The sequence below is a fragment of the Gossypium hirsutum genome, chromosome A01 (genome assembly GCF_007990345.1).
Source record: "Gossypium hirsutum isolate 1008001.06 chromosome A01, Gossypium_hirsutum_v2.1, whole genome shotgun sequence".
NCBI classification, from domain to species: domain Eukaryota; kingdom Viridiplantae; phylum Streptophyta; class Magnoliopsida; order Malvales; family Malvaceae; genus Gossypium; species Gossypium hirsutum.
This window is the reverse complement of record NC_053424.1, coordinates 118,780,258-118,798,479: the sequence shown is the minus strand read 5'-3', so window position 1 is coordinate 118,798,479 and position 18,222 is coordinate 118,780,258. Positions and strand designations below refer to the sequence as shown.

Sequence of the window (18,222 nt, the reverse complement as noted above, 5' to 3'; positions counted from 1 at the left end):
CTATTAAATTCGCTAACATGACATTTTAAAATAATAAAAAAATTATTCGGTAGTCATGTAATAAAAAATGACATTGTAATAAACCTAGATTTAACAGAAGAATTTTAACGATATTAACAATTGGACTTACATTTTTATTTTTGAAAAGAGAAGGGGCTAAATTTCAAATGTAAAAAAATTACAAAAATTTAGAGTATATTTTAATCTTTTATACATAATCTAATTTATATTATATGCAAATTAAATATGTAATTCAAAGAAATTCGTTGTTTATGTTTAAAATTTTATCAGAAAATTAATAATTATAAAAAAATATTTTTACAATGAAAAATATAATATGGACGAAAATGGGTTTTGGATTAATCGTTACAAATAGAAGTAACTTTTTAGACAATATTTAATAGTCATATTTCGCGTTGAGCTGAACTAAATCAACTATATTATATATCGGTGACATACATGACTCAACCAGCCTAATTCAACTCACAGACACCATTACGATAAAATAGAGGTGTTTAAGTTCGATTTGCCCGGTCGGTCTGACTCACTTTGGGCCAAATTTGTGTGTAGATTTTTCAACATTGGGTCAATCGACTTGACCCATTATATTATTTAAAAATAATATAGTCTATGAGGTTTTAGTTTAGTGACAAAGTTGAAACTTTGAGAACTTTGAAATTTCAAGTTTGATTACATTATGTGTAGATCATGTACGAGTTATCGCAACAGATTTATTTTAGTTTGTGAACCTTGTATAAGTATATTTTGAATATTAATCTAATTTTAATTTGTAATGTTAATTTTAATTATAGTTATTAAATGTATTAATTGTGATTGATTTTACTTGTAATTTCTTTAAATAAAAAATTATTACAAACGACGATAAAACTACAATGGAGACCTTACGTTTGAAGTCCGTTCTACTCCGTCTATTTAAAAAATAGGTAAAATGAGTCATTATACGTTAGACCAAAGAGAAAACCGGTCCTTCTGACAAAAGTTTCATAAATTTCTATTATTAAGTGATGATACATTACTATCTAGTTGCTTGAATTAGTTCCTCCATGTTAAAAATTCCATCCATTTCACTTTCTATTAAAAATTCCATCAATTTCTTCCGTTAAAAATTTCATCCATTTTGCTTGAATAAGTCTTCATTGTCAACCTGAGGTACATGTGGCACGCCAAGTGTCATTGTATAATTACTCCATCAGTCACGTAAGCACTTAATAATAAAAATGGTTGGAATTTTTATCAAAAAGACCGGTATGCTCTTTGATTTAACAAACAATGATAAAATTACTCTTTTGTTTTTAATAAAAGAGGCAAAATGCAATCTATTTTTACATGCAAACAGTTTTTTTTTTTGAAATTCAATTAGATGAAGCAATTAATCACAAAAAGGGTTTGATTAATTTCTTTTAAAAGATTAAAATTTACATTAAAAAAGTCAATTTTGCAATGTAATTCAATTCTCTGTCATGCAAAAAAAAAAATTGTTAGATTAAAATAAAACAAAAATAAAAATAAAAAAGCAAATTTGTTTTTCGATGCTTTGATATATATGATTATACAATTTTAGAGGCGACTAACTCTACGTGGTAACCCGAAATTTTGGTAAATCCTTATTTCGCCACTCAAAGTGGCCGTCACAATTACTAGTCCCCAAGCTGCCGCATTGTGTCCGTGACCGCTGACATTGAACCACGACCAAGGCGACGATCCTATGAAAGAAGATATCGATGGTGAATCACCGTATCTTATTGAACCCGAACCCTGGTTCGAACCTGAAGAGTTCAAGTTACTGGCACCGGAAAGAGTGGAAGACCTTGACATCGATGATGTTGATGATGATGAATCATCATTTGAGACCGAACTACTTCGACTTGAAGCCGAAGCAGTGGAAGACCTCGACATCGAATCGGCCATCTCACCTTCTTCGTCAGTTATAATTTTGCCTAGATGGTGGTTGCTCTTCTTTTTCGGAAGTGGCGGTAAGGGCAAAATTTTCTTGTTGTGATCATTTTTAGTCGGGGATTCGCCGTTGGGAACTTGTAAACTTTTGGAGTTCCGTTTCAAATGCGATGATCCTGTCATTGACAGGGGCTCGCTTTTGATAGTGCCTGGCCATGGGATTGCTACCGAAACGTCTTTGCATGGGAAATATTCGTGGCCTCGTGCGGTGATCACCGATCGTTTTCCGGTGCCGGTGTTCCGAGGCTCTTCGGTTCTCCATATGAAAACCTGAGAATCTTCACTTGCACTGACCACATATGTTCCGTCGGATGTAAACGTAGCTGCAATTTGACTGTTTGCATTTTTGAACCCTGATCACAAAGAGAAAGTATTATCGACCTGAATAAACTTGTTGAACTATGTTACTTGGAGTTGGGCATACGCCTGACATGGAAAAAATTTAGGTTCTAACAAAAATCAAATCAGTTGGATTTTCAATTTTCGATTTTTCGATTTATCTGGTTGAATTAACTAGTTTGATCCTATGTTTACAACCATGGTAAGTATAATTAACCAAAATAAACTCGTAGAACTCCGTTTACTTAGAGTCGAATATGTATTCAATATAAGGATAACAATAGAGCAAGGTGGGAGTGAGTACACAGTAAGTATCTTGACAAAATAAACCTATATGAAGTATATCAATAAGAAATTCGTAGTGCGGATTTTGTTACCTTCGTCCAACATTGGTGAATGTTTTTAGAATCAAACTGGTGGTTGATGATACCATTCACTCTCAATCTAATCAGACAATTTAATTTAAATCTAATAAATTATTAATTAATCATAAATTTTAAAAAAATATAAAATTTACCATTAGTTTAATCCCTTTTTTTAGCCTGATTTATATTAAATAATAATTCACATATCAATAAATTTTTTTTATCTCTCATTAAACTAAATACCTCGACTGATCTTATCCAATTAAGAAAAGATTAACATTAAGTTGCATCATATTTTCATACCCATATTCGTATGCAACATTGAATACAAATTTTAAACACAATAAATAGTCATGGAGTACCTTTAAATTTATAAAAGACTTCGGGACCGTCCAAAACTCGTATTCGGGAATCGGCAGAAGTGATAAGTAATTCGGTTGGATTAATCGGACAATACTATTTGATATTAAAAACAATTATAAACCGTGAATGCATCAAATATAAATTTAAAAAAAATAAAGGTTGAAGGTAAGGAATGAAATTACTTGAAAACCAGTGATCTTTTTAGCATTGTCTTTCTTCTTGTTTTGACTGGTGATCTGATCTAATTGAGTTAATCTGCAATCTAAATCATCAATTTATTTAATGATGAGAAAAATAAAATTTAATTTCAATTAAAAACTATTTATGAATATATGGATTAAAAAGAAAATCAGAGCAAACCATACCCTCAGTACTGTATAGTCGACAATTGCCTTTATGTGTACCAATTATGGCACCCTTCATTAATGAAAAACATATTCATAGTTTAGAATTTGAATATATTACAAAATCTCAATTTCATATATATATTGTACATAAGAGGTCGGATGGAATATATTAGCCCTTGTGCTATTAAAAATAATTAAATAAGATCAAATTGAAATAGAGTTAACATTTACTGTTTAAAAAATAAAACCGAATGAACTGCAATTGGAAAAAATAATTTTCAAAATAATTTTTATGCAGTAAATGTTAACTTTGTTATAATTTGGACTTATTTGATTTTTTTTTAATTGTATAAAGACTAAACTAATCCATTTAATAATAGAGAGATTAATTTAATCTAGTCCCTATAAGAATCTCCAAAGTAGTTTAACTATTTTTAATATTATGATATTAAGTAACTACTTAGCCCAAAAGATTGTATATGAAATGAGCTCAAGTTCAAGTATATAAATTTTTATGTTGAGTTAAACATCAACTTAAATAATAGTATTTGATCGAGTTAAAGTTAAATTTTAAATAATAAATTTCAAATCGAACTCGAGCTCAAATATCTCAATTAAGGTCTGAGTATAGAAATTTTAAGAAAAATGAAAAATACCTGACCATCAGGAGTGTAACAGACAGCAGTAACCATTTCATTAATGTCAGTCCAATCAACAACTTGCCTCTTTGGTATGTTCCAAATCCTAACTTTTGTATCAAGTGACCCACTTATGAAATGATCGTCATCCATTGGATTGAAATGTATGCATGTTACTGCCAAATTAAATTAAATTAAATTAAATTAAATTAAAAGGGACTGATTTGTAATTTGATGAAAAAAGGGATTGATTTGTAATTTGATAAACTTTGAAGTTAACAAAAAATGAAATTATCTTACCATAATCATTGTGGGCAAATAATTTTAGGCAGCTCTTGGTATCCAAATCCCATAACCTTACGGTTTTGTCCATAGAAGACGAAAGCAATTGCTGCAAAATAATGAAACATTAATAGAAATATTAAACTCGAAAAATGAGATTCGGTTTTTTAAAATATTACTAAATATGAAATAAAAATATCATATTAAAAAAATTAAAAAATAATATGAATGGAACTAGACTAGCTTAGGTTAGTTATTATAAATAGAGATGACAAAATTTGAAAACTTGATTGGATTAAGCTTGAGAATAACAGTAAGCAAAAATTGGCTTTATTGACTTAACCAACCAAATCGACTTATGTTTAGGTGATTCAATTATATTGGTTAAGAACTAAACAATTAGTTAAAGTATGAAATTGACCAGTTAAATAGATTTTTTTTAATTTTTTAATCGAAGAGATCAATTACTCTCTTGTATTTGCTTGTAACTTAAATAAAACCCGACCAGACCTAACGCATACATATATAAATGCATGTTACAAAACATGATAAAAGTAGCATGAAGATATTTGTATTAGGAGACGAATTACATTTTGTTCCCTTTACTTTATTTACGTTATATCAAAGAGTAAATTAATTTTCTATTAAAAATTATATTTATTTCTACTATTAAAATTTGTTCCTTATATAATGTACACATGGTATGTCACGTGTCACTTATTTTTAATAGTACGAATCGTTAAAATTTTTAACAGAAAAGATTAATTTATATTTTGACGTAACCTATACGAATAGAAAAGTTTAGATGCTTAATTAAGAATGGTTAGATTCATACCTGGGATCTAGACCAAGACAAGTCCAAAACATCATCCAAATGTCCTTTGAAAGAACAGATCGGCTTATCCGACAATGAAAACACAGTTTCCGGCACATGAACATAGTTAGGAACTTGATTCCCTTTTTTACTACTCGACGATCCTTTTCCTTTCTTCTTTTTATCTTCCGGGGATGAACACGCTTCATTTATCGGCGTCACTTCACATTCTTGTACTTCCCATACATATATCATCGTATCTTCACCGGCGCTAGCCAAAAACCTGGCGTTGGTACTGAATTTTATACACCAAATCGACCCTTCATGAGCTTGAATCTCTTGGCATAAATGTAAAGCACTCAATTCCTTATACGATTTCCCCGTTTGTCTAACTTTCACCCATTGATTATTATTACTATTTCCGTTGTTCTTCTTTTGATCGACATTAAATAAATTTTGTTCCTTTTCTTTTTCACCTCTCAACGTCATCGAAGTTGCCACCCCTTTGATGCTTTTCAACACGGCGGCGCCGCGCTTTTTGCTTACTTTCAAGCTCTTTGAAAAATAAGAGTTGAGTTTCCGGTCGCTGCCGTGTTGGTTCGTTACCATGCGGTTAACATTTTCATCACGGCTCATTAAATCTTTAACCACCGGCGAATACCCTACCGATTTCTCGAATTCATCCATTGTTAATTGTTTACCCGTTTGGATATCGCTCAACTTGTTCCACATTCCGTCTTGATCGAACTCGTTGACGATGAATTCTTTCCCGTTATCCAAATTCTTGATTAAGAAAAATGCTTCAAAGTTGTTGTCCGAAAAAGCAGACGTTAAACCGTCGTTTTGCTTCGTCGAAACATTGTTATTGTTGTTGTTGTTGCTACCACTACTCGCCACGGAGGTAGCATCTTTAGGTGAAGCTTTCTTAGCGGTTGCTTCTTTGTTAGGATGCGATTGTGCTCTGGGTGTTGACATTAATGACGAAGTTCTCCTCAAGCTTTGTTTCGATACCGAACCGAGCAACTGTTGTTTTCGTTTCTTTTCGATCGAAAGCAGCTCCATTTCGCTGTCGGATCGAGATCCGCCCACCGACGCAGAACGTGGCTTGCTTTCTTTCGAACCATCTTTCTTGTTTTTCTCATCTTTAGAATCAGTTGTAACTGTAGTTGTAACTTTGGGTGGTGGTGGTGGTGGTAGTGTCGTCCCAACCGAACCATTAAGTACCTCATTGGTATCTAAATGTTTGAAGCTTAAAAGCTCTTTGTTAGCGGATAAGCCCATCCCTTGAAATAATTGTTGTCTACGGTGCTTTATGGACCCGGGCGATGACTTCCATATATCGTAATTAGGCGACATTGGTGGCATTATTGATGGTGCCACTCTTGGCGGTGCGACTGTCGCCACCTCCGTTGCACGATGAATGGGTGAGCCATTGGACGAGAACGAAAGTCGACAATCATCGAAATCATCGCTATCTTCATCGGTCAAGTCTCGAGGCACGGCGGAGGATACTCGATTACTAGGTTCAAAGAACTCATCATCATCGTCACCTAGGCCATCCCAATTCATGGTCATGGTTTTTCTTCTCTCTAATTTGCGAGGCTCCATTTTGGGTCATTTGATAATAAAAAAAACAAAAACAAAGATAATTTCTTTTTTCAACGACAATAACAACAAAAAGGGAAAAAAAAGTTATCACTTTTGAGGTTGAAACATAGGTTTTTGATTCAACAATTCTTTGTTTTTGTTTTTTTTCCTTTCGTTTCTTTTGTTTTCTTGGGAAAGTGTTTGGGAAGAAAATTGGAAGGAAAATTGAAGGATGGAAGAGAGGAAAAGAAGGGAAATTGTCGTTAATGAAAAGGAAATTGACCGTCAAATAGGGTCGTTTAGTTTTGACATTGTTAATGTTGGTTTAATTTTTTCTTTGGTCCTTGTATCTTTTTAATTTTTATAATTTAATTCTTTTACTTTGGTTTAAAAATTAAAGTCTTATTGATAATACATATACAAATTTAAATAAAATCGATTAATAGTGTTATTAATTAGATTCTTTTATACTAACAAGTACTGAGTGTCGTGATAAGACACATTGCACTTTTAAAAGAAGGCGACATTGTTAGGAAGAGTGACCACGAATCTTGATTATGGACTATAAAACAGACATAAAGAATTAAAAAAAGAAATTCTTTTATACAATGCCTAAACTACTCATGACCCCTATTCCCTGAAGCCGATTCAATTAGACTTTAATTTTTTAATAATATAGGGATTGAGGATATAATTAGACCTTTTAAATATATTATATATCGGTTTGCTTGATTGTGCTACCCCATGATTTCGCCACATATATTTTCTAGCTTACATCATTTGTATATAGATATGAAAAGATCATGGACTCCCACTTACCTTGTGTGATTTGGTCAATTCAAACTGTATTGCTTTTCTCTTTCTTTTTCCCAATATTATTTTAAACTTATAATCAACACAAGATCTTAATTAATTTGTCGTATTTTGTAGGCCTACTGAAGGGATAAACACTTATTACGAATTTTAAAACTGCTTCATACCTAAGATAAAAATTAAACCCTTAACAAGTGATTAAGATAAAGAAAACTCTTACTATTTTACCTAACTTTCGTAATTATTTTTTTCATTTAAAATATGTATGATCAAATCAAGATTGATTTTATTAATTTGGGTTTGATTAAGGGGTTGAGGTTTTTTTATATTGATTGACCCAAAAAAGGGGGTTGGGATTGGTAGGCCATAATGGAAAGGGGATTGGAAGTGAAATTTAGAAAAGAATCATTAGGCTTTTTATTATTATTTAATGTATAGACTTTTGGGTTTGAGTTGAAAAAAGGAGAAAATGATTTTGTAATTGTAATTAGGTATAGTTTTGGAGAACCAACTTTTGAAGATTTAGATTTTTAGATGTAATGGATTGAAGTTGATTAAGATGCATAATATTTTTCTTCAGGTAAATGTAAATTGGGTGTAGCATTTACACGCATACGGTATGGAATAGAGGTGATTGTGTAAGGATAAGGACTCAATAGAATTTTAAGCTTATCCTTTAGTTTTGAGATCGGTTTAATTTGAAAAATGGGTTTAAAATTTTATCTAAGCCCGTTTTAAATAAAAATGTTAAAACTCGAGCTCAATTGACCGTGTTAAAATTTTTTTATATTATTATTTTTATATAAAAACAAATTTAAAAAATATAATATACATCAAATACACTAAAAACATTAAAATAAATGTTTTCTAACAAATTGAAAATAAATTTTAAAAATTATTTATACTTAAATAACAGTAAGATGGGTTTAACTTAACAAGCAAATACCTTTAAAATAATAGCAAAATTAACAATAAAATAAGAATTACACAATATCTAAAAAATAGTAGCAATATAATAACAAAATGACACCAAAAAAACAGTATTTTATTTGCAAATTCGGGCTGGGCCGAGTCCGGGTAAAAAAAGTTTACCCGAGGCTCAGGTCATTTAGAAATTAGGCATCATTTTTTTGCCCAAGTCTATTTTTCGGGCTTATATTTTTGTCCAAATCCTCTTATCTTTCGGGCGGACACTCGACCCAATCCATGAATAAATCTAGTATGGATACATCTACATTATACACTGCGCTAGATCTAAAAGGAACTATCCAAATAGAGGTTTACCTCCTACTCTTCAAAGTTATTTTATGAGTGAACAAGCTGACTCTTAACCATCAAGCAAAATACGAGAGTTCAATATAATTAATTAAAAGAATTAAAGATTTTTATATTTTGAGAGATTTGAAATAGTTTCAAAAATATATAAAAATATATAGAAATTCATGAATACATTTTAAAAATTAAATTAAACTTTTAACCTACACATATTGAAATTTGAATTCGAATTTATCCGAATTTATTATATGAATAAAATTAAAACTTACATTCAACTAAATCTATAAAGTTAATATGAAAGATAGTAACTTTAGTATATATTAGACCTGTTCATGGGTCGGGTATTCGCCTAGGCCTAAAGGTCTGCCCAAAATTTGGGAGGGTTTGGACAAAAATATTAAATCCGAAAATGGGCTTGGGCAAAAAACATTTAAGGCCTAAGCCTGACCCAACCCGGCCCTTTTTAAGTTATAATACTTTATATTATATTATTTTTATATATTATGTAATTTATAACACATTAAAAAAATAAACCTATACGAAATATATACTACTCTAATGTAAATATTAAAATAATGTTAAAATGAATATATGAAAATTTTCAATAAATAAAAATTGCATAAAATTATTAATTACTAAAATAATATAATATAAATTTTAAAAAATAAAAATAATATAAGCGAGCTTAAAATAGGCTTGGGTTAGTCTTTTGTAAATATGGACGGATTTGGGTAAAATTTTAGCCCAGATTTCAGGCCGAGTTAAGCTTAAGCAAGCATAAAATATATTAATATTATACTTAAACTCGACCTGACCCATAACCACCTCTTATATATATAGATACCAATATCATTTTTCTTGGTTTGAAATTCATGCTTCTTAATTCTTCTTTCCCCATACATTGAACTATACAATAACATCAAATCATAAAGTTTTGCTTATACCCAATTCCACCACCATGATGATGATGATGATTTTCTTGAAAATAAAACAAGAAAATTAATTCCCAAAACAATAACCATGATCATCTTATAAATGTTCTTACCATATATGGATAAACAAAAAACAAAAAATCATTGATTATAATCTTCTTTACGAGCTTTCTTGACCTTGCGGTGTATATCAGCAAGAACATCACTAGGAAACAAAGACTCCACCTCTTTGGCAAAGTCGATTTTCAGCAGGTTCCTATCACCACCTGATGATGGCGGCGATGATGGTTTCCTTTTTTTTGATGAGAGTGGCTTTGGTTTCCTTGGTGCTGGTGGACATTGTTTCATCACTGGGATTTTATGATCCAATGATGTTGGAGTCTTAAACCCATCATCATCACCATCATCATTTGCTTTCAATTCTCCCAATGATATAATCTTCTTCTTCCTGTCTTGAAACTCCAATGAGTTCCTTTCGTCTTCGTCTTCGTCTTCGTCTTCATCTTCATCATCATTTGCCTTCAATTCTCCCGATGATATCATCATCATCTTCTTCTTCTTCTTCTTCTTGTCGTTTTGAAACTCCAATGAGCTGGTCCTTTCAGCTTCATCATCATCTTTAACGACGACAAGCTTTGAACTTGACATTTGGGTTTTGTTTTTTGCTTTGTTTTTTTGGATATAGAGATTAAAAGCAAAAGAATGGTGGAATGTAATCATCAAATCACTGTCTTTTTTTCTACATTTTTGGTGAGGGCTTTGAGATAGTTTATAGATCTTTGTGCATTGGATCCTTGAAAAAGCCTATCATAATATTTTTTCACCAACTACCCTCTTTGAGGCTTTGATGTTATGTATGTGCACGTGGTTTGCTATGCATTGGGGGATAATGGGTAGTTTTCAGATGATTTTCAAACCACATCCAATGAAATATTATATTATTGGGGTTAATTCGATTGAAAGTCCTAAAATTATGGGTCAGATTTTGAAATGGTTTCAAATTTTAAAATGTTTTAATTAAGTCCTTAAAGTAGTAATATGGTGTTAATGAGATTTTTTTCAGTAGTCGAATTACTAGCTTGAATATTAAATGGTAGCTCAAATCTAATTAAGAGCATATTTATGTCTTAGTCCACCAGTGAATAGGGCACCCCATGGTGAGGCCACTCCAAATGTAGTTAGAGCAAAATCCGATTCGATTCGAAAAATTAAATAAAAATTTCAAATTTTAAATTAAGTAGTTCAAGTTATTTGAGTTAATCAAATTATTCAGATCAACTCGAATAAAAAATTAAGTTTTTCAATTTAACTCGAATATGAATTACACAATTCGAGTTATCCGGAAATCCGAATAAGAAAAGATAAAACTATATCGTTTTGATAAATGTTTACTTATTAAGTTAAAAGGTAAAACCATTATATTGTTTATGTAGTTAAATAAGTGTACTTCGACTGCTAGTTAAATAATCGGTCCATGTAAACGCAACATTGAGTATAAATAATAGGATTCATTAACTCGACTCGACTAACTCGAAAATTTTTTATTCAATTCGACTCGGCTCGATCGAATACTCACCCGGTCTAGATAGGTCTCCTCAAATGTTGCAAGCCTAGAATGTGTCTAATTAAAGAAGGAAGAGCTCAGAACATCTCAAAACATGGCAGACACTTTTAGAACGTATCAGAGGAGTTTAGAAGACTCAGAAGACACCAAAACCTTGTGGAATTGGGTCCAAGCTATCCATGTAGTAGGAACACATGCGTTTAAAATTTGACCCACACATTTTAAAAATACTCAATGTTAAACTTGAGCTAACATTTAATGCTCAAGTTGACAGAATAACTTAATTGAAACGATATTGATAATTTGAAAACTTAATCAGAGCGCTCTGAAATTTGAGGACAAACTTAAAATCTGAACTATAATTCGAGGATTACGATGCAATTAACCCTATTATTTGTGAAAGTTGCGTGCATGGTTTATCTTTGCAAAGGGGGGTATCAACTAACTTTGACTTTGCATTACTTTCTTACTACCCAACCATTCTTTTATTATTATTTTTTTCGTTTTGAACTAATTAAAATCTAATTTTGTTCATTGCAAATGGAATATTATGACTCACTTTTCAACACTCGTGTGGTATAAGACCATGTTTTAATAAAATAAAACTTACACTTCAGTCAAACCAAAAAACTTAATACACGCCAATTTCTTCACCTACTCTTCTAGGTTTATGCCATTAGCACCGGCGGAGCCACATAATTTTCTTTCCTCGGAATTAACTTATATATTTTTACGATAGTAAAAATATAATTTCATCATTTTAATAATTTATGTATTCATAATTTTTAAAGAGTTAAATTAAATTTTTATTATTTTTGAGAGAGTCAAAGTGTAATTTTACATTTATTAATTTAAAATTTTATAAATTATAAAGAATCTAAATTAAAAATTTATCATTTTAACGAGTCCATGGCCTTAGGGTCTCTGCTAAGCTCCCCCACTCACCATTAGAATACTCATCTTTGATTTTTTTTGGGGGGGGGGGTTTCCTTTAGGCTCTAGGGAAAGAAGGGAATTCTATGTTGGGAGTGCTTGAATTTTGCTTTAGATTTAGGGTTTTCTTTTTCAAAGCAAATAAAATTAGTTGTTAGTACAACATTGATGGAGGTACAGTTTTTGTTATAGAATTGGTATGTAGGGGTGAAGCCAAAATATTATTTAGGGGTCAATTTTATAATAAATTTTTAGAAGATCAAAGTACAAATTTATTAATATATTAATTTATAATTTAGCTAAATTAATTGAATATGTCGAAAAAAAAGTTAATTGGCCAAATAGGTTGCTTTTTTTTTAAATTAGGAAAATAGACCGTTTTTGATAAGAGTGTGTGAAAGCTCGTCTAGCTGAGCGCGTTTTTCCTGACATGTCAGCAGGAAAGCTTGTCCAGTTGGACACACTTTCACACTACCGTGAATAAAGCGTGCCCAGCTAGGCAAGCTTTCACACACTCTCTCCAAAAAAGACATATTTCCCTAAATTTTCAAAAAAACCCAGCCTATTTAACTAATTAACTTTTTTTTGGCATATATGGCTAATTTAACCTTGTAATTGCATAAAATTTAAAAAGATTAATAGGGTAATTTTACCATGTTAGGGGGCCAAGACCACTGCCTGCCCTCTTGTCTCCTCATCTGTTGGTAAGTATTTTATTGGTGTATTTTGGGAGAGTAGATAAGAAGGCACGTAGTGATATTGCTCCCAAAATTGATAAATTTACCATTTAATCCCTTCAAAATTTATGAAATGACAAGTTAGTATGATGGGGTAATAAATTATGGTTCATCTCTAGCCCCTCTAAAGTAAATTTTTGACTTTACCCTTGGTGTATTTCAATGTGTCATTTAAGGTTTATATACATATTTGGAATCTAATTTCTAATTTCTTAATAATATATTATATATGCATAGTCTAAATTTAAAATTAATAATTAGATTTAATAACATAATTTAATGATTACATTTTGTTTTCAAATGTAATCATATAAAAATAAAAATTATTAAAGACAAAAATATTAAATTTTAGTTTAAAATATAAAAAAAATATATTTTATCAATCAATATGAATTGATATGCACTTATATAAATTAGTATTGATCAAAACAATTAAAACACATTAAAATTTTGATTAAAACGAAATTTAAATTATGTGATGTTAATTTAAGGATACGAACTGTTAAAAACGAATTCCAATAAATAAATAAATACAATTATGTATTTATAATAATGTATGTGAAACTTAATTGTAGACCGTCGTGTAAGTGCATACAACCATATAATATAAACATTAATAAGAAAATAATTAAGACGCAGAGATTGTAAAGCCTAGAGACTTGGATTAGGACTAATAAGTGGTTGGGTGTAATATTAAGGCACATACATTCTCAAGGAGAAGATCTAAGTTCGAACTTTAGAGATAACATTATTAGGAGGGGCAACCACAAACCCCGAACATGGGTATGAATTATATAAAAAAAAAACTAGATTAGGTTTCGGACTGGTCCTACTATCTTCGTAGCATTTCAAGCTTTGAAAAATAAATACCTAGAAAAGCACATTGTATTATTAGAATGAAAATTTAGGCTCGAAATTTAGAGACAATATTATTGAAAGTGAAATCAGGGGCAGGTAGGGACCTTGATCCCCTAAAATAAGAATTTTTTGTTTTAGACCCCTAAAATCTATAAAATTATAAGTTAATATATGGTAAAATTATAGTTTACCCTCTCAAAAAGTGATAAAATTTTGATTTAGTCCTAGAAGCGAATCTAGAAATTTATTTTCCCTTAATTTTGAAAAGAAAAACTAGACTTACTTTTTCATTTTTGAGGGGGTCAACATATAATTTTATCATATATAAATTTATAATTTAATGATTTATATGGGGGATAAAATGCAATTTTTTATTTTGGGACCAATACCCTTGTCTACCCTCTTGTAATCGCCTTTATTTAGTTCTAAAACGGTAAAATTACATTTTAACTTTTATAAAAAAAATATAATTTAATCTTGACTTTTTAAAAAAAAAATCGAATTCACCCCTTCAGAAAACGAATATAAAAAATACCTATTTTGAGGTGACAGATAGTGGTAGTATGTTAATGAAATTGCAGTTATAATGAATGAGGTCATTGTGGGTTTTTGGCAGTGACACAAAGATAGTAGATCTATGCTTTAATTTTGTAATGGGTACTCCTTTTAGGCAATATGGGGTCACTTTCCATAACTTTTGTTGCAGTGGAGTAGATGATATCTAAGGCTTATTGTGGGGGGAATTAGTAGCTTAGGTTTTCCCACTCTGAAAATGGAATTGAAAGAGTTTGTAATTTTGGTATCTCTTTCATTCTCAACTAACAACTATCACCAGCCCCCATGTTTGTTATTATCAATTTTAATGCACACATATTGTTGTAACCAAAAAAAAAAAAAACTCGAGCGGTAAGTTTATTGGCTGAAGTGAATTCATTTATGCTTGAGATCAGGGTTAAGGGTAAAGTCAGAAACCTTTTTGTAGTGGGTCGAAATTAAATTGTATACTTTTATAAGAGCTAAAATGCAATTTTAATATCTTATATCTTCATAATTTTTAACGGACTAAATCGACATTTTATCATTTTTGAGGGGCCAAAGTGTAATTTTATCATTTACTAATTTTACCTCCATTGGCACCACCCCTAATCAAGGTTCAAACCGCAAGTTTGCCTATGTGGTAGTGTAACGGGTGCGTGTGTGGGTGTGAGAGTTTGAACTTGTATTGTATAAAAAATTTGGTCAAATTTTACAATTAGACTTTGTACTTTGTGTAAATTGTGGATTTAGTACATGGATTTTAATTTGATCAATTTTGTACTTTTCGAATTTTGAAATGTCAATCTTGACCCAATGGTGACTATTAAATCCGTTTGGTTAAATTATGTCATTAGTCTTATATTATGCATAAAGTTATAGATTTAGTCCGTGTTGACCAATTGAACATTTTTAGTGGCTATATTTTTTGAATTTCAAAATTTTAGTCTTAATACAAATGACAGTCGTTAAATCTATTAACTGAGTTTTTGTGAGTAATATGTGAAAATAACAAATAGATATAGCATTACACATGTGATAATATGTTTGACACATCAAATTTAAAAATAACAGAACTTAATGAATTTCATAGTTATCATTTGGTTAGAACTAAAATTTTCAAATTCCAAAATTATGGGGACTGAAAATGACCAAATTAAAGTATATGTACTAAATCCATAACTTACGCAAAGTACAGGGTCAATAGCAGAATTTGGCCAAAACATTCAACCCACATTAAATAAAAATAAAATCTTTTCAAAACTCTTTTGAGATGATAGATCAAAGAAATCTCACTCTCTACCACCAACGTTTGGTGCAACGGTAATACATATTGTACATTAAAAGAAGAATGCAGATTCGAATCATGGAAACAATATTATTAGAAAAAATAATCATGAACTTTAAACATGAAAATATAAGAATAACAAAAAATTAAAAAGAAATATCTCTCTTTTAAATATTCAAATATGGATATGATTGTATTACATTACCTTATATTATTATCTTATAAGAGACAAAATTCTTTTGAGATGAAGGATCAAATGAAAGAAAATGAGCATGTCATTTCATGATCTATATGTTATTCGGCTAATGTTGAATTTAAAAAAAAATAATAGCTTAGTTGGCATTATCATTATTGCAGCAATTAGAAATATGCGGATTTCAATGTATTTAAACGTATTTTTCCTTCAATTTAAGAATAAGAAAAAGATTGTAAATAGAATTTGACATTATATTAGGAAAAACTTAAAACCCAAAGTTTCCATGGATATTTTTTTTAGTTGCAAATCAGTCCACTAATTTGAACCAAAACATAACCTTATTAATTATAAAACAAAGACCAAATTATATCAAAGTAAAATATGTTAGAGTTGTATGAGGTGAATCCCATTTGATTCTGTTTGAAAAGTTAAAGGTGCAACTCAGTTGTTAAAGAAATAAAATAGAAAAGCAAAATAAGGGATCTATGGGGGTGAAGGACCGAGGACCCAAGGCCATAGCTCACTAAACTCGATTGGGGAGTAGAGCCCCCTGGTATAGACCATGTCACACAGGGTTGTTTAATCATTAAAATATGTAGTCGAAAACCTCTTGCATTGTTGTTTTTCAACATTAGTGAATTTCTCCTCTTTTACCCATAGTTTTTCCCGATAATAGTTTTCCACATAGAATTTGTGTGTTCTTAATTTTTTTCTTAATATTTTGCGATCACTCCTACTGCCATTATCGACGCATATTATAACAAAATACAAAAACTAAATTCTCAAATTAAATACAACATACAAATGAAAATCACATTTTAACCCTTTTAACTCTTTTTAAAATACTTTGACATAGATCTAAAAGTAAGATATGTAATTAGAGGATGTGTACATATTTGTTGGATTTTAGGTACATGTTAATTAAAACTAGTTTAATAATATCTGTTTTTAGCAGGTAATTTAATGAGGGAAACAAAAACTCTCTGATCTGATGCAGAAATTATATTGCATGCCAAATTGCATAAACCACATGGATCATTATTTTGACCCCATTGCTAACCATCATACATCTGTCCTATAAATGCCCACAAAAAATCTCCATTTCTAAGTTTAATAATATAAGGCTGCCATTTTGGTACCCATGACCCAATTATCTATATTTTTGGACTACCTTTGAGATATGGGTTTAATTTCTTTTTTCCATGTGAATATGCTTTATTTTATTCAACCTTTATGTGTGTGTGTTTTGAGACTTGATGGAGCTTGTATTGCTTGATTACTATAGTTAAATTTAGGTGTAATTGTAATCAAGAATTGGGAGAATTATGTGGGTAAATTCTTTATGATTTTTTGAATTTTTTAAAATTCAGATGACTCGAACTCGATTCAATTAATTTGAATTCAGACTTAATGTTAGAATTGTGTGACCCAAATTCTAAGAGATTGCTTGCAAGTCAAGTTAAACAAAAATATATTTTCTTTCTAGAAGATTTAGTATTTATTAGTATAATATATTTAGCATTTATTAGTATAGTTTATTTGACTTACTAATTTAGCCTATAAATAGGCTCCTTTACAATCTTAGAATTAAAGAGACACCCATTAGATTAGAACTCATAACACATTCAGAGAATTTTGTGTTTACGTTTGAGGGTTCTTTATTTTTCGGGGTTTAGTTTTTATCTCCATCTTTTGTACTCTTCATTCTTTTGCCATTATAGTAAAATTATCTTTGCCCGTGGTTTTTTATCCTCTTTTCAGGGGTTTTTCCACGTTAAATTTGTGTGTTCATCTTCTCAATTTCTTCTACTATTTTTACTTGTTCGTTGCTTAATCGGGACGATCCTAACAAGTGGTATCAAAGCTAGTTTAACTTTCATAGATCAGCCCGGTCAGAGATGGCAGCAACAAGGTTTGAAATTGAGAAGTTCGATGGTGAGACAAATTTCAATCTGTGGCAAGTTCGGATGATGGCAATTCTAGTTCAAAATGGCTTGAAAAAGGTTGTTACAGGGAAAAAGCCTGAGAATCTAAATCAAACAGAATGGGAAGAGCTTGATGAAAAGGCCTTGTCTGCAATCCAGTTGTGCCTCGCGAATACAGTATTGCAGGAGGTATTGATGGAGAAGACCTCATTCGCCTTGTGGAAAAGGTTAGAAACTCTTTATGCGACTAAGTCTCTGGCTAACCGTTTAGTGTTGAAACAACGTCTATTTACGTTTCGCATGAACGAAGGTGAGCTTCTTAAAGATCACATCAGTCAATTCATTACTCTTTTAAATGATTTAAAGAACGTTGAGGTTCATATTGACGATGAAGATCAAGCTATGCTATTATTGTGCTCTTTACCCTCTTCATACAAGTCTTTCAGGGAGACCCTGAT

At 30.7% G+C, this 18,222-nt stretch overlaps 2 protein-coding genes across 2 annotated transcripts; both read right to left on the bottom strand.

Moving 5' to 3' along the window:
- Positions 1–1,492: 1,492 nt before the first annotated feature.
- LOC107958015 (WD repeat-containing protein 44) lies at positions 1,493–6,942 on the bottom strand. The gene is made up of 7 exons (XM_016893664.2): positions 5,144–6,942; positions 4,327–4,417; positions 4,045–4,202; positions 3,407–3,458; positions 3,224–3,303; positions 3,041–3,134; positions 1,493–2,327 (listed from the first exon to the last, which is right to left on the bottom strand). The coding sequence occupies exons 1-7, from the start codon at positions 6,728–6,730 to the stop codon at positions 1,579–1,581; spliced, it is 2,811 nt and encodes a 936-aa protein (XP_016749153.2). The 5' UTR covers positions 6,731–6,942; the 3' UTR covers positions 1,493–1,578.
- A 2,928-nt stretch (positions 6,943–9,870) lies between these two features.
- Positions 9,871–10,377, bottom strand: LOC107960701 (cyclin-dependent protein kinase inhibitor SMR10). Its single transcript, XM_016896998.1, has one exon. It carries the CDS (start codon positions 10,375–10,377, stop codon positions 9,871–9,873), a length of 507 nt encoding a protein of 168 aa, XP_016752487.1.
- Positions 10,378–18,222: the final 7,845 nt, after the last annotated feature.